This window comes from Chenopodium album, chromosome 10 (genome assembly GCF_948465745.1).
Source record: "Chenopodium album chromosome 10, dcCheAlbu1.1, whole genome shotgun sequence".
NCBI lineage: Eukaryota > Viridiplantae > Streptophyta > Magnoliopsida > Caryophyllales > Amaranthaceae > Chenopodium > Chenopodium album.
In genome coordinates, this window is record NC_137843.1 from 27,621,499 (window position 1) to 27,645,690 (window position 24,192).

A 24,192-nucleotide genomic window follows, 5' to 3' on the forward strand; every position below is an offset into this window, starting at 1 on the left:
TTCAATCAATAACAACTTTCTTTCTTCTTTCCCAAGCTTCTTTCTCTCTCAATTTTCTCTCTATTTTCTGGAGTATTTTTTACAGAATAAAGTTCAATTCATGAACTTCAACAATTACCTTCTTTTATTACTGTCTAATTCTCCTTTCATTTATATATATGTATGTTTTTTTTTTAAGAATTTGTTAGAATACTTATATTTATTATTTTTTGGGGTTTTTTTTTATTTTATTTTGAATGATTAATTTGTGAATGTTGAATTACAAATGGAGTGGAGAAAAGGGAAATTGAACCCATTTGTTGGGAATTTGAAGGGAAGATTAAAGTTAAAGCAGATGCCTGTCAATCTGATTGATAATGATGGATTTCCCAGAGTTGTTTTGACTGAACCCATGGATCATCTGCTGAGGTTTGATCTCTATTTCTTTCTACTTTTATTAAAAATTGTTGATTGTTATTAGGGGTGTCCGTTCGGTTTTCAATTTGGATTTAATCCAAAGTCCAAATCCGTCCAATCCGACACATAATTCGGTTTTCAATTTTTCAATCCAATCCGATCCGAATTTCTGTCCCAATCCAATCCGATCCAATCCGAAATAAAATTCGGTTATTTGGATCCGATCCGAAAATCCGAATTATAATACATTATTGTTTTAGCGCCTAATACGATTTTAAAAATAAAGCTTTAATATAAATACAAGGCTTCAAAATTATGATTAGAATAAATAGTTTAACATCAAGTCATTAATTAATTAATACAAAGTATCCCTAATTTATTTTATGTAGTATTAAGTATTTGAGCTAAAATTCAAAAAACAAAGAAATCCATATTTATACAAGCTTAATTTTACAATTCGGTTTTCGGTTTGGATTGGATCCAATTAGGGTTAATCCGATCCAATCCAAAAATCCGAATTTTCAAAAAATCTCAATCCGATCCGATCCGATTTAAAGTTTAGATCCGATTCGAATTGATAATTCGGTTTGGATTGGATTGGATTTCGATTTTAATCCGAATTATGAACACCCCTAATTGTTATGTTGATCATGTTATATGTGCAATATTAATTGTTGATTGTTATGTTTTATCCCGGATTATTAATTATTGGTGCACCTGTGACCCTAGGCTTTTTATTATTGATTTCTCCTTAATTATTCTCCTTAGTTTAATTTACTTAAAAATAATTTGGTTACTTGATAGTTTAGATTATATTAATTAATTAGGAATAGAAAGACTTGTTTCCTGTGGATTCGACTCTACTTCCCTACCTACATAAGTTAGAGGACTTAGGTAATACTTTTGATTAGGTGATACGACTTTAGCCTGTCAAAATTTGGCGCCGTTGCCGGGAAAACAATTTTATTTCTATTTCTAATTATTATTAGAGTCTAGATTATTATTTTTTTTCCCCTTTTATTCCTTATGAGTTGAAAATATCCATGCTTACGCCACTACAAGAATTATACTCCCTCCGTTTTTTTTTATTTGCATCACTTTGGATTGCACAAAGTTTTAAAAGAGTAATATAATATTGTGAGTGAGTGAATAAATTTTTATAGTAAAAATAAGATGGGGACCATGAAGAGAAAGTATGTGAGAGAGGAGGAAGTAGAAGGTTTTGAGTATTTCCATCTCTTTCTTTTTATTTTTCCTTTTACCTTGATTTCTCTTTATGTGCTCCTAACCTTTTCTTTGTAGGGATTAATATGCTTGCAATTAAGCCCTATCTAGTGCTTAATGAAATGTTTGCAGGAGCGTTTGATAAATTACTCAAGGCATTAAATTCTTCCGATTGAGAGGAGTATGGTCGAGCAGGACCTTGATAAACTATCGCTTTGCGGGAGGCAACCCGTATTTTATTACTTTTTATTTAGTTTTTTATATTTATTTTTGTGTTTTCTTTTTGTTTTGTTTTAGAGAGGTAAGGAGAGTGTATCTTATGCTTGTGGGAGTTTAAATATTATATATTAAGAAGGCAAGAACTCATAATGTATAGTGTATACATCATTACATTGTACAACAGCTGGTATCACCCAAGTTGCACACTAGTTCTTAAAGCTCTATACATTGTATATAAGTTGTTATATGTACAATTTTGATAAGAGAGAGAAAAAAGAAATTGATGATCTTCCCCTGATTACAAAGGAACATTACAAATTGACATTAGAACAAAAAATGTTAGAAGAGAAAAAATGAATAACAAATATCCTCAAACTATGTAAAGTAAGAGGAAGACAAAAGAATGAGCAGGAGCACTTGATTCCTCCAGAATGACATGAACTTTTGTAATAGACTCACTTGAGATTTTCATTAATTGTTAAGAATTTCTTAAAGTGCCTTCTTTCCTTGGTTCAGCTCCTGCGATCTCAAAGGGAGGAAAGACAAGACCTTCATCCTACAAATACAGAGCACGTAAGTTGCAAGTCGCAAAGATGAAATGATTCATATAACAGACTCTTCAGTAGTGTGAAAAAGATAAAATGGATTATAAACCATGACTTTATTCATGCAAGCACTCCAATTCAACACGTAGCTAACTATTTCAGCATTTTTACTCTTCAAGATCAAATAGTGCAAATGATCCACAGTAAGAAGTCTGACAATTTGCCTAGACATCAGATTTAATATCTCAAACCACGTTAAAAGTTGGGACTTGGGAGAGTCAAGAGATGGGGAGAATCATAGAATGCATTGGGTAGAAGAAAGAAATGAAAAGCGAGAAAAGGTAGTAGTGACTAGTGAGTAGTAATGGGTGAAGTAAGGAGGGAGGAAAGAGCAGGAGGATGATGCTGAGGCGAAATGATACCCATGTTTCAGTTTTAATTACCCAACACGGCTACTTGAGGCGAAATGATAAGACAGCATAACATCATGTGGAGCAAGTAAAGCATATCAAGGATGAAACTAAAACATGACCCAAGCCCTAGAATAAAAACATAAACTTGAATTGAAATTTGGAAAATTATAAATAATAATCCCAACTTTCCTCCGTTTTCTTTTAATCATCCAAACTTTGGATTATTCTGGAATAATCCCAACTTTGGGAGGGTGTTATTTTCTTCAATCCCAATGACCAATTACCGGTTAAGTGGTTTTTTTTTTCTTTAAATGATACGTAGCGCAATGTTATTGGTGAAAAAAAATTTAAACAAAAAATAAAAAATAAAATTTAAACAAAAGACCACCCAGCCAAACCCTTGACGCCGGCCACCGATATGCCAGCCGCCACCACTTCTCTCTCCCCCCGTGTTGGTGTTGCGACCCCCGCCCTCCTCCTTATTCGGCTCTCCCCAACCATCGCAACCACCAAGGAAACCCAAAACTCCCTTAGAAACACATCCCCCAATTGCTAAGATCGTCATTAATCATGATCTCCGCCGTTCTCGACGCTTCAACGGTGCTCTTTACGGCGTGTCGCCGCTTTTAATGGTGGTCACACATAGTATATTTACTCTCTCCGAAAAAATCGTGTTCTTCAATGGTGGAAGCAACCTCATCAAAGATTCTCTATCAAACTCATCAACACGCTTCCGGTTCTTGCTTCTCCAATTATCCGCCTCTGCAGCTTTGAAATTCTCTGAATTTTTTCGGGTTTTTAGGGGTGAATTGTTTGTTTATTGTGATAAATTTTGGTAATTTATTTTCAGGGTATTGATACTGCTAATTCTGGAATATTATCATTGATTTCAACTCGAGGCATGTGGAATTTGATTGTTTCCTTGGTGTTTGAGTGGAAGAATGAGAGGGGGTTTCAGACGGGGAGGAAAACGACGACGTCAGGGGTGTAGGAGGCGCGACAGGCCGGCGAGGGATGAGCGACGGACTGGCAGTGGGTGGAGGTTAAGGTGGGTCGGTGGTGGAAAGAGGGGGGGCTGGTGGTTTTTTTAAAAAAAAAAAATATTTTTAATTTTAGGTCCAATCGAGACTTGATACATGTCAAGTAACCTAATACAATAGGTCATTGACTTTTGTTGACCGATTTGGGATTGAAGAAAGCAAACACTCCCTAAAGTTGAGATTATTCCAGAATAATCCAAAGGGATTATTAAAAGAAAATGGAGCAAATTTGGGATTATTATTTACAATTTTTCCTTGAAATTTTAAGAAAATTACACTTAGCTGAAACTACCTTGATATAGTGATATTAGCTAGACCTGAAGTGACCTAAAGTCGAAGTCACTTAGAGACAGTTGCAACCTTAAACTGAAATGACTATAACCAAATACAACTCTAAAAATAGGTGGCAAACTCAAACCAAACTGAGCACCAACAAATTGTACAAAAAAATTTTGCTAAGTTTGAACTTTTAGAATTTCTATTATTTTATATTTTTTTCTAGTGTAAATTTTTAATTTTTCCGTATATGTTCTTTATTCTGCATATTCAGAATGTTTCTTTGTTTACTAAAACATTAAAGGATAATTTTACAAAGGTGGTTTCCAATAGATCGATGTAATTTTTTACCACGTGCACATTTCAGGGTCCAGGTACCTTCTACTTGGAACTAAGCTTAGATTCGTCCACCTCTGCTGTTTAAAGATCATCTCCCATTGTCCAAGTGGCTGCTATCTTTTTACATCGCAAATTCCCTATACACTTTGTTTGGATTGAAGGAAATAGAGGAAAAGGAAGGAAGAGAAATTGAGGGATAGATAATCTCTCATTTGGATAGCAAATGAGGAAGGAAGAGAACTGGAGGGGAAAGAAATAGAGGGATAGAATTGCAAGAAATTGATCTCTCCAACGATGGAGAGATTTGGAAGGAAAACTCTTCATTCTTCCCACCCCTTCTCCTCCCTCCCCTTCTCCTCCCTCCCCTCTTTTCCTTCCCCCTAATCTATCCAAACACACTATTAGTCTCTATGCCTTGGCCGCTAATTAAATTGAAGACATCCTTCATGCATTTATAGGGGCACACTTCCTTTCGTTGGCAAATGCCAAGGCATATAATATGTAATCTATGGAGGTGCGGAACATGAATAAATTTGGTGAGATAAGGCCTAAGATACGATAAACAGTTTATGAGATTGCCATTATAGATAGGCCATGGAGTAAAGGGTCTATAAAAGGAGAATCTGGAGCAGCACATAGGTATAAGGAATGAGTTGGAGGACTTGTTACTAGATTAGAGAAGTATGAATCAAATGATGGGTTCAAAGTGTAGTAAAAAGGAGTTAAGAGTTTATTGATAGAGGTTCTTTTTTAGAAAAATCTGCTCAAATAATCCCAACTATAAGTGCTCTGCGCAAAATAATATGACCGTGGCTATTTGATATCAGTAGTACCACCTTTTGTACTATATGTGCAAAATGGTACACCGGCCATCAGAGAAGGTATTTCGAGGAATATTCCGTCTAAATTCATTTCTATACTATTTTTTATTTTATTTTTTTACTTTTTTTTTTTTTTTTTTTTTTTGCAAGATACATATTATGTTATTATTTTCCTTACTACCTAAATCAATAATCCCACCCCTTTGTTTTTCTTTTTAAAATTTTTTGTATCCTCTTTTAGTTCTACAGTTGTTCAAGCTAAGTAGGAGGATACTAGTTATATTGGTTGGTGAATGTGAGTAAATTTTTGGTTTTTAAAACAATTTTTGAAACAAATTATATCAATATAATAATGCAATCAATTACATACTACTAAAAGCGAATCCAAGGGGACACTTGCGCATTAAGTATAACATATTTAAATATTTTTTCCCACCTGTTTTTATCGTTTTAATATATTTCATGCATTTTAATACTAGCCTACCGCGTGAATCAATTCATTATGTTTTATATAATTAGATTGTTTTTATAATTATTCAACATCCGTGCAATGCATGGGGTTTAACCTGTTAAATGCTCTATTTACTTTTGTGTGATAGTAGAATTTTTTTTTATACAGAACTTAACAAAATTTTGTTAGCAGCTAATAATTTTGTTACCAACACATGCTTTTTAATAAAAAATATTAGCAGCTACATATTTTTTCTAAAGCTGGTGTTAAAAAACAAGATAAATAAAAAATAAAAATAAATTAAAACAAATCTTTCTGATGCTTAAGAATTCCATTAAGCACTACAAATGTAACCCATGATAAGATAAGGAATCCTATTGACACATTTTCACCTAAATAAACTCTACAATTGATACTAGTTTTTCAGGACTTAATTCCCATGCAACAGTACTCCAACAGAAACGAAAGCTAGAATTTCCAATGCCCCGCCAGCATATAGCAAAAAGACAAAACACCCAGGCCATAACACCAATCCTGCCCAAAACACCAACCCTGCCCAAAACACCAATAGTACACAACTTCACTTTCATCTTGAATCCCATTTCACATAATCCAAACCCGAACCTATCACGTAAGAGAAAATCCCCTACTTCAACCTCCTAGGTCACCTGTAAAAAGTTGAAATCAAACTTTATGCCCTTAGTCTACAATCTTTTACCCCTCCTTGACCATGATGATTTCAACTTTGATTCACCTGGATTTTCTATGGAGTACATTATTTCTTCATCTCAGTTGTCTGGGTTGGGGTTCAGTTCTCCTGGGATGATCTTTCATTTTCTAACCCTCTGAAAAAGAAGAATGTGAAGAAGAAAGCTTTGGAAAGACAGCATATGAAATGGACTAAGGCTGGCTTTAGGAAATATTTTGGTCATGTTCATGGGATGTGTCCTTGGAGCAGGAGGGGACAGGAATGGTGAGTCAATTTTCTACAGGCATTGGACAAACATCGTCAATATAAGGACTTGGAAATTTGTATGTCATCAGGAGGTTTCTCTGATTTACCCTTGTCAAAGCGAAATGAACCTGACAATGTACAATTTTCTCATGATCCTGCTGATAACTCTACTGAGGGGTCGGTGGCTCCCCCTGTTGGGCCACCCTATGTTACATTGACACGGGTACGGGTATCCGATATTGGTACGGATCCGAGTGTCCGATACGTCATTTTCAAAAATTTAGGACACGGGGACACCGTCTTAACTTTGGACTCGGGTACGGATACAGCAATAAAAGTCAAAAAAAAGGATAATTGTGGCAAGTTCCCATAAATATGTTAACAAGTATTTATGTATTAGACTATATAGTGTAGTACTATTTACCTAATCTAAAAATGTACTGCACAAATTTAAAAAATATAAAGTACTCTTATTTACTGTGCAAGCTTTAAAAAGTATAGATTATAATTTCTTTAAAAAAAAAAAAAAAAAAAAAAAAAAAAAAAAAAAAAAAAAAAGAGAGAAAATGGAGTGTGGGGTAGCCTGTAGCAGTACTTGTCGGTCTTTCTTCAAAAGAAAAGTAATACTTGTCGGTCTATATTTCTCTCTCCAGCCATAAGCCATTTATTTTTTATTTCTTTCTCCTCTCTCCTCTATACTTGTCGGTCTATATTTCTCTCTCCAGCCATAAGCCATTTTTAAAGCTCCAAAGAGCTTGAAGCCATGAACTCGCCAAAGTTTAAAGTTAATAGTCTGAATTTCTGATATTTAATTAACAGTCGTACCCGAGAGCAAGATGACGTATGCGGAACGGATTTCATACCCACATCTGTGTCGGGGTATGACGGCAATTTTTGCCGTGTCCGAGTAACATAGGGGCCACCCGATGCGAGATGAAATTTGGATCATGGAACTGTAGGGGTCTTGGTCAAGTGGACTCCCCTAAAGTTTCGTATATTATGTCTTTAGTCCGCTCTAGTGGTTTAGATGTTATGTTTTTTATGGAATTGCTGTAAAAAAGTTATCTAGAGTTGCTTTTTCTGGTTTCTGTGGTTCAGATGCAGTAGGTTTGAGTGGTGGTTTGGTTTTGTTGTTGTTTTCACCACTTCAGTTAGTTCCTATTCTAATAACTCCAAATTTCATCTTCTGTAAAATACTTGTGGGTTCAGTAACGAGATTTGTGGTTTTTGTGTATGGTGCTCCCCATGTTGGAGATCGACCTCATATTCGGTCTGCTCTTTCAAATATATTATGTTCAACTCCGAATTTGGTTTTGCTCGGGGATTTTAACCGGGTGGAGTTTTTAACAGATAAAGTGGGTGGCTCTTAATGGCGATTACAGTCGGGTTTATTGGACGTCCCGTTCACGGGGCCAGAGTTTACTTGACTAATAATCGTTCTGATTTTGACTCCACTTTTGAGCGCCTGGATAGAGCCTATGCAACTGCTTCTTGGTTTCAAGATTATCCGGATACGGCTATTGTTCATCATCCCATTCTATTTTCTGATCATGCTGCAATCATTTTATCTGATTGTGCTCCGCAATATATGGGAAAGAGGCCAAATAAAATTGAAAATTGGTGCTTATTATCTTCTGAGGTTGCAACGCTTATTTCCACTCTTTGGCCACAACATATTTCTGGTTCCCCGATGTTCTCTTTACGAACAAACTTTCAGTAATCCGTAGTTGTCTTTTGGCATGGTGTGTTTCTCATAAGGAGTGGGGTATTGACTGGAAAGGGTTAATTTCAGATGAACGTACTTCTTTACGTCTCCATTTTCATGTTGATCGGGCCTAATTCTTTTCTACAAGACAGGAAAAGATTGCTGAAGCTCAAGCTGCTTTTCTATTTTGGCGTCAACGCGCAAAGATTAAGTGGGATGCCTTCGGAGACTCTCATTCTCGGTTGCTATTTTCTTCCGTTCAGGCTCATCGTCGCCGCAATCGGATCCTCTCTCTGAAAGATGATTCAGGTTTATGGATCTCTGCTTTGATTCGTAAGGAGATTATGGACTTCTATTCCAACTTGTATGCTGCACCACCTTCATCTTCTGAGTCATCACCTTTGGATTGGGAACAATTACACCTTCCAACTCTATCTATGGATCTTCGAAGTCAGTTATTGGTTCATTTTTCGGATCCTGAGATTCGAAACGCAATGTTTGGTATTGACGACGGGAAATCTCCTGGTCCAGATGGTTTTACTTCGGCTTTCTTCAAATCTTACTGGCATAAGGTGGGAGACCATGTTGTTTCCGCAGTTTAATATTGTTTTGCTCACGAGTACATGCTAAAAGACTGGAATCGTACTTTCCTGGTTCTTCTGCTTAAGGTGGACCATCCGGAACTGATTTCTCAATTTCGTCCTATAGGGTTGTGCAATGTGCTTTATAAATGCATTGCTAAATGTCTCACCGGTCGTCTTAGGCAGAATATGCCGTTTCTGGTACCGGATCTCCAGAATGCGTTTGTCCCAAGCCGCTTGATGTCCTGATGGCTCACGAGCTTCTCTCTTACATGAATGCCTCCCGGACACGCAAACGATTTTATGCAGCCCTAAAACTTGATATGAATAAAGCTTATGATCGTGTGCGCTGGGACTTCCTACTTCAAGTGTTATAGGCTTTTGGGTTCCCTCCTTACTGGATCCATCTCATCCAACAGTGTATTTCTACTGTTTCCTATCAGGTTTTGGTCAATGGGCACCCTTCTTCTTTTCACCCACATTGTGGTCTCCGTTAGGGTGATCCTTTGTCGCCTTACCTTTTTGTTCTTTGCATGGAAGTTCTTTGTGCAATGATCCGTAAGGCTGAAAAGGCCTCTTTATTAGAGGGTCTTCGTATTTCTAGGGGAAGCCCTTCTATTTCTCACTTATTCTTAGCGGATGATGCCTTATTATTCTTCCGAGTTTCATCGGCGGCTTGTGATCAGGTTATGTCTTTATTACATGATTTCTGTTTGGTTTCTGGTCAAAAGTCCTTTGTTAAGTTCAGTCCCAATACTCCAATACTCCGGAGGACTTCAGAGGCTTACAACATGCATCTTACTGCTAAACCTTCTCTAGGCTCATATTTGGGTCTACCGGTGGATATGGGTCGAAGTAAAACTGCTGAGTTTGGTTTTATGGTGGATAAGATCGTTCGTCAGTTATCGAGCTTTGCTTGTCTTAATCTCTCGGCTACTGCAAAGTTGGTCATTATCAATAGTATTCTAGTTGCCTCTTTTAACCACATCCTTTAAGTGTTCAGTGTTCAGTGTTCCGAAAACCATTTGTGACCGAATTGATAATTTCCTTGCCAGCTTTTGGTGGAAGTCGTCTGAGTCTCGGGGTATAGCTTCTAGGTCTTCTTCCCTCCTTCATTTGCCTAAGGGTTTAGGTGGGCTTGGTCTTCGGAGGTTGGGTTGGTGTCACGACTTCTCTTCGCCAAGTATCCTTCTCTTAACTCTCTTAATAATCCTGGTAGGGTTTATCGGCCTTCTTGGGATTGTCGTGGTTTAATGGAGGGTTTTTCTACTCTAACCCAGGGAATTGCTTGGAAGGTTGGCAATGGTTCTCGGGTTCGGGTTACTGAGGATGCTTGGGTTATGGGAAATTTGGTCCAGTTTAAATATTCTTGTTCTGAGTCGGTGCATCCGTCTCTTGTTTCTGATCTACTTGATCTGCGTTCTAACGCGTGGGACTCCTTTGAAATTCATCGGTTCTTTAATGATCCTACAACTTCCCGTATACTATCACTAGATCGGCCTCTTTAACCGATGGATGATTTTGTTTATTGGAAATTTACCGAGGACGGTTCGTTTTCATCTAAAACAGCATATGCAATGCTCGTTCGTCAGTGCTCTTTAGTTGTTTCTTCTGTTTGGGTTCCATCTTCTTGGTAGAAACATTTTTACCGCTTACTACTAAGCTTTAATAGACCCAGTGTGTGTTTTCTGTCAGCAAGATCAGGAGTCGGTATCCCATCTATTTCGGGATTGTCCTTTCTCCAGCCGTCTTTGGGTCTGTGGTCCGTTGGGTTTCACTTAGGACTCTTTACATTCTGAACCTTTTCTTGTTTGGTTTACCGCTATTATTTCCCTCTTCCGATCCTCCAAGTACTGGGATGGTTTAGCTTGGTTTTTTGCTCGGCTTTGGACTATTTGGCTGGCTCATAACAATGTTCGCTTTCGTCAATCTCCTTCTTCTCCGGAGATGATATTCCGAGCAGCTGCAAATTGGGTGGCTAGAAATTCACAAGCCTTTGAGCTCAAACATCAAAATCTACTTATGCGTCCTATTAATCACTCTTCTTCTCCGGATCCTATTTGTTGTCTTCGAGGGATATCTTCGGATTCAGTGGATGTGTGTTTAATTTTCGACGGTGTGCGGTCGTCGTCGGATGATTGTGCTGGTATGGGTTGGATTATTCGGTCATTTGACTCTTCGCAAGTTCTCGGGGGTGGCGCCGGGCTTGTCACTCCACTTCAGCTTTGCAAGCGGAATTCCAAGCATGTCTGTGGGCACTCCAAATGGGTATTCTAAAAGGTTATGGACGGATTCTCATGTACACCGATTGTTCTACCCCGCTGTCATTGCTATCCGGTTGCGGTTCAGTTCCCATTACTTCGAGGTGGTTATTTCATGATATCCATTCTACTCTTTTGAGTCTTTCTGTGTGTGTGCAGGCTTACAACGGTCCCTGGATCTTGGGTTAATCCAGCTCATTGGTTAGCCACGAAAGCCCGACGTTGTCTACTTTTGTATTTTTCTTTTTGACTTGTTGTTTGTTTATTAGTTCTTCTTGTAAAAAAAAAAAAAAAAAAAAAAAAAAAAAAAAAAAAAGAAAAAACTCTACAATTGATAATGGGGTATGTTCTAAACAAGACAAAAAGAAAAAGGGGAAGGGGATTTAACTAGCCACGTAACAAAGTAGTATGACATTATTGATTTGGGTAGTAAGGAAATTATTAACTAATATATATTTTGAAAAACAAAAGTAATATATAATAATAAAAAATGAAAATACAATAATATAATAATGAATAAGGATGGAATATTCCTCAAAAATACCTTTTCCGATAGCCAACTTACCAATTTGCACATACTGCTAATAGCAAATAGCTAAACTCATATTATTTTATATACACTGCTAATAGCTAGGATTATATTAAGCTAACTTTCCTTCTTTACAAAGTAGTTAATAGGAGTAATATTAATGAGCTCAGAGAAAATTCCATTTAAAATGTTATTGTCAAGACTCCCTTTATTGATATATGGCATCTAAGTCAAGATAACTAGTAAAGGCTATAATGATTAAGTTAGAGGTGTGATTCCCCTCATAATAAGATGGAAAAAATAATAATAACCCTACCGATCATCGACCTTCTCAAAATACTCTCAACTATTGATTAAGTCACAATAATCCTAAACATTTATCTTAGCCTTTCCATTCCCTTTCTTAACCCACCCAAAAACCATACAACCCTTTTACCACCACCAACCACTTCCCTATTAGCACGAACTACTACAACTGTTCAATCGTCACCACCACCACAATTGGCTCTGCCCCACCACCACCACTACCACCCTACCATCATCACCCATGACAAATCAAAGCACAATAAAACCACACCCCAAACACTTAGACCCACCTTCTCACACCTTGTAACCACCCTTCCTGACCGCCCAAAAACCAGATTCACCCAAAAACCAGATTCAGTGAAACTACACCCTGCCCTTTCAAAACCTACCCCACACCCACTCACTAGGAAAAATCCACTACCTTGATACCCACTCCCAACCACACAACACTAAATATTTGGAAAAAAAAAACATTAAAACAGGAAATTATTACCATTTCTTCATCAATAATGGCATTAGATGGTCAAATTCAACCACAAAAACTCTAGATTTAGAGTTTTTATGGTCACATTTTGACTATTAAAACCTCAAGCTTCAATGATGGTGATGAAGCAAAAAGAGAAAGAGGAGAGAAAAGGGGCGGCGACAAGGGGCGGGGTTGGCGCCATAGCGGGTAAGAAGCACTAAAAGGTGAGGGCAAGGAGGTAGCAACAACAAAGAGTGGCGGCACCACCATAAGAATAGGGGAGAAGGTGGTGTTGCAATGGTGATGGAACAACGGAGGTGAATGACCAAATACCCCAAACAACTCTATATTAAAGGGTTTTGATTCCCTTTCCCTCTTTATCCTTTTCTTGATTTCATTCACTTTACCCTATTCAAACCAAACACTGCCAAAGATTTGTTTATTCATATCTAGATCCATCACCAAGAATTGCTCATAACATGAGCTTCAATAAGGGATAGTCTCGGGGAGAGATCTTGAGAAAGCTAAATGAATGAAACAACAATTAGCTCTAAGGAAGTAATGAAGCATATGATGCTCATAATGGTTATGGCCTTGTATTTTCTTAAATTTCTTCCATATTTGAAAGTGAGAGGATGAAGGAAGAAAGGGGGGGTTAAATCTCGGGAATTGTCATTTTAGGGGAGTACACCGGGCTAACTCGTTGAGTATCCTTTGGGTATGCATCTATGGTAAGTAGTTAATTGCTTGTTTAAATATGTTGTCTGATGAACTCTTCAGGTTTCTTGTTACTATTCTACAACTTCCCCCCTTTATGCCATTATTTAGAAGGCTACAGTCCCCAGACAAGTGAAAGCATCTGTATGGGCAGCTAATGTAGAGAGAGTAGACACTTCAGAGTAGTGAACATGTGTGTGTTCAGAGGCCAAACAAGGCTTTGTTTCATCATGTATTATCCAGTTTAGTTCAAAGTTTCAGAGGCAAAATGGGTGTTGTAATATCTGTTATTGTATGTGCTAATTGGCCGGAAAAGAAATTATAGGATTCTCATGGTCAGGCGTCTTCTCCAGCTTTGTTTGTGGGACAAGATGGTTTCCCTATCTACTCATTTCTCTCAAACTAATGTGGCTTTCTGCAATGTATGTTATTATCCTGAACATAATTGATTTTTTTTTTTCTCTTTTTGCTTGCTTTAGCGGGTGTTTTGTTCTTCTTATGAGGAGTATTAATGAGTCTAGCAGCTCTAGCCTACTTGTGAGAAACTCCACTGAGCTCAATGCGGATTTTAAAAAGATGAAGGAGTGTTTGGTTGGAGCTTTTTTAATGGTATGGAAGGGAAGTGATACCATTCCAATGTTGGTTGGTATTTTTTAGGGAGAATGTCATACCTTTGGTATCAAACTCTACACCCAAATCCAAGGAACCTCAATCTTACCTCACCCCTGTAAAATTATAACTCCATACCCCCAAGAATCAAACCCTAATTTCTCATTAAGAAAGACAGAAGAGAGGGACTGAATGTGTTGTCGAACTTTTCCAGCGAGAATACAAGTGATGCAAGCAACTTTTTTGGGATTTAGAATTTTTGTTATAAGCTCTCTCTGTCTCTCTTTTTTAAAAATTTTCAAGTAGCTTCATTTAATCTTCTATCTCCATTAGTGTGCTTCAATTCTCCCTAGGTGCCATCTTTTTTTCTATAAAAAAAACTACCCATTAATTGTACAGGATTAAATGGAATTTTGACTGCTCTTTATTTTCTTAATTTGGGTCTTGGTTGATATCATTGATTGTTTTAATTCTGAAGATACATGAATTTGTTAAATTTTAATAAAAGGTAAAGATAGATAAATTATTATTAAAAAAAATACTTCGTACAATACTACAATTCTTCTTGAAATTTTGATTCCATACCTAGAGTGAACCAAACAGTATAAACAAGACATCAATCCAATCAAGGATTAAACCAAACACTTTGACTTATGTATGAGGTTTTCAATCCATACCTCCTTGGTATAAGTCCCCAATCCATTCCATTCTAATTTTTTTGAGCCAAAAGCTCCCTAAGCAAAGCTATGATTGGGTCAAGAAGTTCGTGAGGGTTAAAATAATTAGTTTAAATAAAATATAGGAAACTAGTTATGTTTTATAAGTAAACAAATTCAACAAATACCTATGAGAATCTTAATGTATCAGAACTTTAAGTGTTAATACCTAGCTGTTGTGCACATAACAAGCAAGGAAATATATGTAAGGCCTTGATAAGCAAAATCACAAAAATTCCATTGTGATTGGATGAGTAAGCATTCTAATTTATTTTTTTTTTCCTTTTATGTTGATAACATTTAGACATTTAGGCATTCAGATCTAATCATTACAAAAAGCAATGATGAGACATTGTAGCATGAAAGACAATTTCTTGGTTAAAGCTCATAACTCGGCACATTCAAGCTTGGTAAAGAAGTCGAGCCGAGCCGAGACTGAAAAGTCTGAGCTCCACAATTTCAAGCTTGGCTTAATCTCAAGTTTGGATTGACCAAAGCTGTGCTCAGCTTGTCACCATATTTTTCTGATTACAATGTAGAAAAAATACTTACAACTATCAAAGTAGAAAGTGGCATAGAGCTGCTACGGTGACAAACTGACAACTAAGATAATTCATAAAAATCTTCTCATTGTTGAGATGTCAACCCACTAAAGTTGCCCAATATCAAGAACAAGCCCATTGTAAACAAGGTATTCATACTCTCTTGTGGCTAGGCACATATTAAATTCTCAGTACCAACTACATATTTATGCCTTATAGATTGTTAAGAGAATCAAAGCTTCTAATTGAGAAAAGAAATGGAATACTTACGAGACAGTATCAGCGCCACAAAATATAGGAACCCTTCCTAATCCTACGCCAAGCCAGTGCTTCCTCGGTGAAGATACTAGATTATCAGCATCTGAACCTGTTGCTGTCAAAACAAACTTCGAGAAGAGATTGAGAGCATCAGATATAATTGGAAAAAACATTATTTACTATGATATAAATGGTAACAACCAAGTCCCCCGAAGGTCTGAAGGATATACCTTATTTTCCTAATCTAAAATTCCAATCAAAGAGAGAAAGAACAACAATATAACTACTTTTTCATCAATTTTAGAATTCCAACAACTTAAGTGACTGAGAACGTTAAACCCTTGTGCAAATGCATGAACACCATTTAACACGGTATGAATGATTTTCTTCTCTTTCCAAATCTCATCTAATATTTACCAACCAAATATATCCTGACACTCACTTGTTCAAGAGAAGAGAAAACAATTCAATGCTTGCTAGGTAAAACAGATACATGTCATAGGATGGAAAACTGATCATATATGTCGCTTTGGGGATTATGCTATAATAAATTAATTTAAATATATAATATCAGTTAGTTTCTTAGATACCAGCGTATCCAAAGCAGGTTTTTGACTTCTCCAGATATAAAACACTTTTACCAGCAGAATGCATTTCATTATAATTTCACAATTAGAAGAAAATTGCCACAACACAAGTTAACCATTAGAGTCCCTCTCATGCAATCATTATTCAATAATTGATCCCTAGAACTTAAAGAATCCAGAAATCTTTGCATTGAATCCATCTATGCCACAAAGAGGGAAATCAAAATGGATTCACTGACACAATAACTAGGCAGCCATTAGTAAAACAACCTATGGAACAAAATGTCCATAATGCCCATAAGGATTTTCTAAAATCAAGAAGAGGAGTCCATATATAGATATAAAAAAATGCAGAGCTAACGTACCAGAGGAAAAAGAGTGGCCATGACAGCATAGCTCTCCAGAGGAGGGAAAAAGAAAATTGCCAGCACACATGGACTTCCTGAAATCATGCCCCAAATCTTAAGAAAAAGACAAACTAAGAATCTCGTTCTTATCTCATTGACTCAGACCCATGTATTTTCTTGAAATTTTAAGATGATAGATAGATTCTTAATCTATATATTTACCTCCTCAATCCACTCAATGATATTTAATAATTTAGCAAGTCCACATAATACATCATTTTGGAAAGCTTTTAAAAGGACTCAGCTTTTTAGTTCATTTCAAAGAACATAACCATATAATTTGAAAATGAAAAAGTAGAAAAATATATAAAAAAAAAAAAAAACCCTGAAACCGAAATGGATCGAGCTCATTGGTCCACATCAGAGGCAGATCCACAACAAACCAAGGGTGTGCACTACTCAATGCTTCAATAAAAACTATTTGAGGCAACTTGATGCAAGATTATAAAGGTAGCATTTTGGTTGACCCTAATATACAATAGAGCTATATCATATTAATGTGGGTCTAGTGTTCTTACATTGTCAACTGGACAATATTCTGATTACTTTTTTTTTTTTCCCAAAATGTTTCATATAATGACATAATCTTGATTTTTTTCTCACTATAAATTGTCAAAAGTTATAAAGATAACATAATAGCACCAGCCTATAGAAGGGACTACAAGAGGTCATAGATGAATAAATAAGCTTATCAAACCAGGTTTTAATCATTGTTACTTATCAAAGTACGGAGTATATAATTGTGCATATCCTATATCAAAATCCTAGATACGCCATTGGTCCACATACTTGTATGTATAAGACCCATTAAGCTATTGAACTTTCAACGTGTCTACAATAGAGTTACTTTGTCCTATTTCTTAATTAACTACATTTACATTGGTTTACTTGTATCAAAACCAAATCAACCTTAAAGTACATTTGTACTTCAAGATGTGCCTTCTATGCATATGGCCAAAATGACAGTGAAAGAAATAGTTAAAATTTAAATTAATACATTTGATTTTCCTTGTACTTAAATTACAAAGCATATTTGTCAATCGGGAATAATCATAAAAATATATAATTTCAAGCAAAAGGAAAACATAAAGTTCTTCATAGCTCAATACAAGAACTTATATCACTTACCATCCAGAAACTAACTTGAATTTACTAACAAAGCTTGAACCCAACATAATGGTGAATATTAAGATTTGACTTAAATTGACTCAAAAGTTACAGGAATATGGATCAACAATCACGGGATATATCAATCACTTAATAATTATTTGTTCATGCATACCAAAACCAGCAAAAAATGCCCAATTGGACTCAAAGAAGTCCAGCCTTCGATCGAGTGTAACTCCTGAAAGATTCCATTTGTACCTGATAGAACAGCATCATAGATATTCAAAATCAAACAGATGCAAATACAATAGAGTACATTGAATAAAAAACAAGAGGACGTACTCAAAACAGTAGTAAGCATACATCCAGGAGAGCAGCAAGAAATTGAGTGCTTTCCCAGCATATGGTATGAAACCAGTGGCAAAAACCTGCATATATCACCATGAACAGTCAAGGTAGGATCAAACTAGCTTCTTTTAATTAGATCTTTTTTTTTTAAAAAAAAAAAATTTTTGAGAGGAAAAGGGTTAGAGCCGTAGAGGGTAGAGAAAAGCAGCTGATTTCTTCACCATAGTATGTGCAGAGGCCAACGTTCACTGATAATGATGACTAGCTTACACGCCTGTGACAAAAAATACATACAAAAAACATCAGAAGTAGTCTCACCTCTAGGAAGAAGAAGCTCAGGAGAAGAACTGAGTAGACTTGCTCTCCTATTCCAATCATGATCCTAGAAGTGGATGGTGAGAAAATATTCAATCATACGGAATTTAATGTAAAATGATCCCGGCATTAAAAATACGGTTCCAACTAACAAATTGATGATAAGATTAATGTACAAATCAATCATGCTAAAAGTTGGACAAATAGTAGCAATTAAGTCTGATGACAACTATCCCTAATGGATATAGCACCGAAGTTACTCAGCATTATGTCTTGTATAAGTAGGACAGTCACTTAGAGAGGTTATTTTTTATAAAAACAGATTAAGTGTAAATTCAAAAGATAGTAGCAATCACATTTGAGATTTACCCTCCAAGACCAGCAGATTTATCTGAACCAGGAATTTGTGCAATTAATGCCTCTTTTTCACCTGCCATCGGTGCTGTTGAAGGCTTATGTTTCCCCATAGCAATAAACCCATGCTTAGCTATATCATTGTACCTATATATACAGAAGGTTGAACAACCTTAAAATTATAAATAAAACTTGAAGACTAGTAAAAAAAGACGAGAGAGCTTTTTTTAACAGTTCCAATGTTCAAACCTTTTGCATTTACTACAGTCAATTCAAGAGTTTATGAAAATATAGGGGATAAAACAAAAAATATAGTGCCAGGATGAGAATTAATAAAAAAGGGTTGTTGCATATTCATCTTAGTGGAAAAACACGACAACTGTGATTGCCTTTATTTTCATTGAAAAGAAATGTGTTGTGGGAAAGATTTATTTAATTCATAAATGCAAGAAGCCTCTAGTTTTTTTACTTATGCAACTTTTAGAAAATAGACTAGATTCATTTGTCTATGATACTACAATATACTTTAAGCGTAAGAATCCAGAAGATAAAAGCAAATACATTAAAAAGTTACCAGATATTGCTCAGTATAATGCTGGACACGTACAATGGATAGAACCACACCAGCTGCATTAAACAGGCAAACAAAACTTTCAAACTCCAAAATTGTTTGAAACAGGTATGCAAAATATTCTTTCTCAAGAAAAAAGTCCACTCAAGAAGGAACCACAAAAAATATAAGCAATGCGCCAATCAGTAATTTTCCACATGCTATCAAGTTGAAACATATAGAAAACAACTCAAAGGAGGAACGTCACAGGGAAGAAAGACAAAATTACCTAAGACCAAGGCAACTGTGGTGAATTCATAGAAAATGAGGAGATAGCAAAGAAAGACTTCATGAGGACAGGGATATTTATGGCCAATAACCCTTTAGATTCCAAACAGCCAATAGAATAAACATGTAATCACATTGCAAAGGATGATGACATATAAATCACACGCAACAGAAGTCATAAATTATATGATCTTATGTAGAGCACTTCAGAAATCAATCAAGCATTCTTTTTTAATATAATTTTCAAACTTTAGTATTTATTCTCCAATCTGATCTTTCAGAGTGTTTGTTAACTAATACTTTGCAATTAGATTTGAAGGAAACTTGACTCTCTTTTTCTAACAGTGGCAAACTTTTCATGGATATATCATATGTTGCATCTCATAAATAAAAGGGAAAAGGAAACAAAAAAAACCAAGCATCTCAAGGAGAAATGACAAGATTCATAACAAGATCAATTTATGATCCTATGTTACAGAGACTTGATATGAGTCATCTATAAATTCAGGAACAGCCAAATTTATACCATGATGTCAGTTGAAAAGAAATGACAAGATTCACAGACTGAACAATAAGATTTCAATAAGTCTACAGTAACTGATTACTCAGGCAAATTATTTAGCCATGCAACTAAAAAAATGTACAGGATGACACTACAAATTAATTGAAAACAAAACTCACATAGATGAGTTGAATCAGAAGTTTTCGCATTGTCGAATAAATAGTCAAAATCACTCCATATCTCCATACTTCATCATACATAATATGAGGGCATTGAGATGGCAATATCCATTCCAACATAGGAACAAGAAATGCTTTCAATATATATACACTGCAACAACATATATGGAAGATATATCAATAATACTGCAACATGAGTGTAATATGACTAGCAACTATGAAGGTAATGATAACAGCATTATCTATGAAGGTAATGATAACAGCATTATCTATAAGCAATCTAATAAGAGAAAGACAATTCAAAAGGACTACAGTCAACAGTTACTGATAAAAAGGCTGTTAAAACAAGCATGGTAGATAAAAATCATAGGTCACTATTCTCATCAAAAAATTTAATTTTCCACCACTGGTAGATACATAACCACATACATGCATTTATATGTAGATGTACAAGTATTGGTACATACATATCGCAAAGCCAAATATAATACAGGCCTCAACAACCACAATAATCCTACTTAAGATTTGGATCATGAAACCATTCCAAAAATCATCCTTTGTCATTTTACAACCACAGGAAGAAACTTTAATCAATTCAATTTCTTTCACAGTTGACGTGGAATTATTCAAGCCAAAACAGATCAACATGACATGAAAAGGGGTTAAAAACAGGCGAGCCAACCAACAGCACCCACCAACATCATTACCCACAAATTGTTCTCTCCCGGTAAGAACCAATTAAGGGGTCCCAAACAAGAGGATTTTTTACAAAATGTATGCTATGGAACAAGTCTCTCCTATTCATTAACTTTAACCTTGATTTGACACAACCCCAAATAACAAAAACTATACTCACAAGAACAATTATTGCGTCCATCCTCCTCGTGTAGCTAGATTCACTTGCGAGATAAAATCACATTAAAAAAAATGATGTGGAAAGAAAATTTTATGTTTATGAAATCTACAGCATACAACATATGTGCTTAACATAGAAATTGCTGTGAATTAGTTTCTAACAAACCCGACTATATTATATGCAGCCAGGAATTAAAAATACAAACAAAAGATCAAAATAAAACCATAATTTAAAATAAAAATAAAAAATAAAAAAAATAAATAAAAAAAAAACGCTAACTTCAATCCTAAAGTGGACTGAAAATAAATAGAAAGCAAGGTTCTGCATTATATCTTGTGTGGATGAATATAAATACTTGTACTTGGGTAAACAATCAATATGCCAATCAACATATTGCCAAATAATTTCAAATTTTGACAAAATTAAACCAATTAATTAGGTACACAACTAATATATTGCCAAACAATTTCCAAATTTAACAAAATTTTAAGCTTTTAATTACCTAAACAATGTGATTAAAAATAAATATAAACAAAAGTGAAACAATAATCAAATTAAACTACAATTAAATAAAGATTATAATTTTAACCACCTGCCCAGAAAAATAAATCCATTGAAGAGAAAACATTGACTAGTTCGAATCAAAAGGCTTTTAGACCTGCAAAGTGAAACAAATCAAATTAGTTCAATCTAAAATAAATAAAATTCAGCAGGTTAATAAATAAATTAAAAACACAAATTTTCTTCAAAAATAATAAAATTAGGAATAAACCTGTAACAGAGAATGGCAACTCTATGAACGCGACAAGCCTCTTTGAAACCATGAAACCAAAGAAGAGATCCTTGCTTTAGCTTTGCTAATGTAATTTCTCCAATTGGTGGACTAGCCATTACTATGAAGCGTGAGAAGAGAGAGGAAGAGAAATAGAGTAGAACTACTTCGTAATAAATAAGGCGTTGATTTTAAAAAGAATTAAATTGATTTAGTTTAGTTCCAAATATTCTTTTATACTTTGGGATAAAGAGATGTAAGCGAGGGTAAACGAGGAACATAACTCGTTAATCAAATTCAGTCGGCTTGGATTTGCATTGGCGACCTCAATGAGATTCTTGCTAACTCGATAAAAATTGTGGAGGGGATAGAGCGGATCGGCAAATGTCAAATTTTAGAGAGGCTGTGGATTTATGTGAGTTTCGGGAAGTGAGGTTTGAGGGCTATGCCTTCACGTATGATAATGGGAGGGAAGCGGATGACAATGTTCAATGCCGTTTGGACCGAGCGTTGGCTACTAATGCTTGGTTTGATTTTTTTCCCTCAAGCAAAGCTGATACATATTGATCGTGAGTGGACTGATCATAGCCCAATAAAGCTCATTCTCGAGGCTGATGTTAGTGAGGTTGAGAGAAAAAAAAAACTTTTCCGTTTTGAGCAAATCTGGATTGTTGAAGAGGGGTGTGAGGGAGTTATCTCAACTGCTATTTGTCGCTCCCATTTTACCAGGTAACGCTCCCTTTTTTTCTTGAAATTACCACTATGCCCTTTATGCAATATGGGTTATAAAAATGAACTTGTTCCCCATTTGGACACCATACATGAAACGGTACCCTTACTTCACGACATTGTTGTCCCGAGCTTCCCAAAATCGGTCCCCACGACCTTGCAACCAAATCGGTCCCCACGACCACCTAAAATTTCTATTTTCAAAAATCGTTAAATTTTCCGACGGGTCTTGGGTCATGGACGGCGAGTGGAACATACGTACGCCGGAGAATGCGTCGGATCATTCTGTAAGTATTTTTTTTTTTATTTTCGGTAAGTAGGACATCCGCCTAAAATTTCCGGATGTCCAAGGTACATCCGCCTAAAATTTCCGGATGTACCATGGAACATCCGGAAATTCCAAGCGGAAGTTGGGATCCGCCTAAAAAATTCGGATGTTCCATGGTACATCCGGAAATTTCAGGCGGATGTACCTAGGCACATCCGGAAATTTTAGGCGGATGTACCTAGGGACATCCGGAAATTTTAGGCGGATGTCCCAAAATTTTTTTTTTTTTTTTTTTTTTTTTTTTTTTTTTTTAAATTGTTAAAGTACGTTTATCAACATATGTCTTGTGATTATTGTTGTGATTTAGTATTTGATAATTAATGTAATTTTGTTGTATTAATATGATTATTAGTAATATGTTTAATTATTATTATTATTAATATTATTATTATTATTATTATTAATATGTTGATATTATTGTTGTTGTTGTTGTTGATATTATTATTGTTGTTGTTGCTGTTATTTTTATTGTTGTTGTTGTTGTTGATTTTGTTATTATTAATTAGTAGAAATATAATTTTAATATTAATATTAATATTATTATTATTATTATTATTATTATTATTGTTGTTATTGTTATTATTATTATTATTTATTTATTTTTATTATTATTATTATTATTGTTTTTATTATTATTATTTTGACATAAAGCATGTTTTGTTTTAATTTGTATAGGATATGGAATCTGAGGAAGGCGGTGACGGTGTGAATTATAGTGGGAATTTTGTCACCGATACGTTTTTTCCTACATTTGACGATGCTGTTACATGGGCTGATGGTGTTTCCATAAAATTGGGATTTATATTGGTGAAATCGTCTTATAACAAAACCATTTATGGTCGGCCGTATCGGTATTTGCGATGTGATCGGTCACGAAGGAGCAAGCCGAGAGATTTGGAGAACGCGATACGGAAGGACACCAAAACCAAAGCTAATGGTTGTCCATTCTACATCAAGATATATTATGATGTCAGCACCGAAAGTTGGAAGATCATTGCGAAAAATGATCACACCGGGACACATAACCACCCAATGATTGTGTACCCAGAGGGACACCGTAAAGTGAGCGGATTGAGTCCGGGTGCAAAACAGGTTGTGCGGGACATGACAAAGTCCAAGGTTGCTCCCCGTAACATCATGTCCACTATTGCCGAGCAATTTCCTGATGATCATCCAAACATCCGACACATTTACAATTGCCGAAATGACTTCAGGATGGAGATGTCCGAAGGAAGAGGAGTTGTTCAGCAATTTCTTCATCTGGCGAGAGAGAGTAAATACATTTACTGGGTCACGAACGATGATCACAACGTTTTGCAACATGCATTTATGGTGCACCCGATCATGGTCAACATACTCCGCACATACCCACATGTCATAGGTATGGATTCTACTTACAAGACCAATCGATATAACATGCCTTTCTTTGAGGTAGTAGGCGTGACACCGACAAACCAGAATTTTCTAGTTGGATATGTTTTCATGCGCGACGAGTGCACGG

General features: G+C 35.7%; 1 protein-coding gene across 2 annotated transcripts; it reads right to left on the bottom strand.

The window, feature by feature from the left end:
- Nucleotides 1-1,943: 1,943 nt before the first annotated feature.
- Nucleotides 1,944-22,241, bottom strand: LOC145563853 (protein EI24 homolog). 2 transcript variants are annotated; one of them, XM_081624264.1, is made up of 11 exons: nucleotides 21,635-22,241; nucleotides 21,455-21,520; nucleotides 20,007-20,157; nucleotides 19,062-19,114; nucleotides 18,503-18,634; nucleotides 18,137-18,200; nucleotides 17,834-17,898; nucleotides 17,646-17,728; nucleotides 16,322-16,398; nucleotides 15,382-15,497; nucleotides 1,944-2,395 (listed from the first exon to the last, which is right to left on the bottom strand). In XM_081624264.1, exons 1-11 carry the CDS (start codon nucleotides 21,751-21,753, stop codon nucleotides 2,329-2,331), a joined length of 993 nt encoding a protein of 330 aa, XP_081480390.1. In that variant the 5' UTR covers nucleotides 21,754-22,241; the 3' UTR covers nucleotides 1,944-2,328. The 2 variants fall into 2 exon arrangements, with proteins under 2 accessions (XP_081480390.1, XP_081480389.1); XM_081624263.1 differs by having other exon boundaries at nucleotides 17,813-17,898; nucleotides 21,635-22,234.
- Between the last annotated feature and the right edge of the window lie 1,951 nt (nucleotides 22,242-24,192).

Bases quoted from the DNA above. Each gene is read 5' to 3' on its own strand.
- LOC145563853 (XM_081624263.1), bottom strand. From the start codon at position 21,753: ATGGCTAGTCCACCAATTGGAGAAATTACATTAGCAAAGCTAAAGCAA. The intron at 18,635-19,061 runs GTAACTTTTTAA...CTGTATATATAG, and splicing joins ATTATACTGAGCAATATCTG to GTACAATGATATAGCTAAGC. The intron at 17,899-18,136 runs GTGAGACTACTT...TGATATATGCAG, and splicing joins TGAGCTTCTTCTTCCTAGAG to GTTTTTGCCACTGGTTTCAT.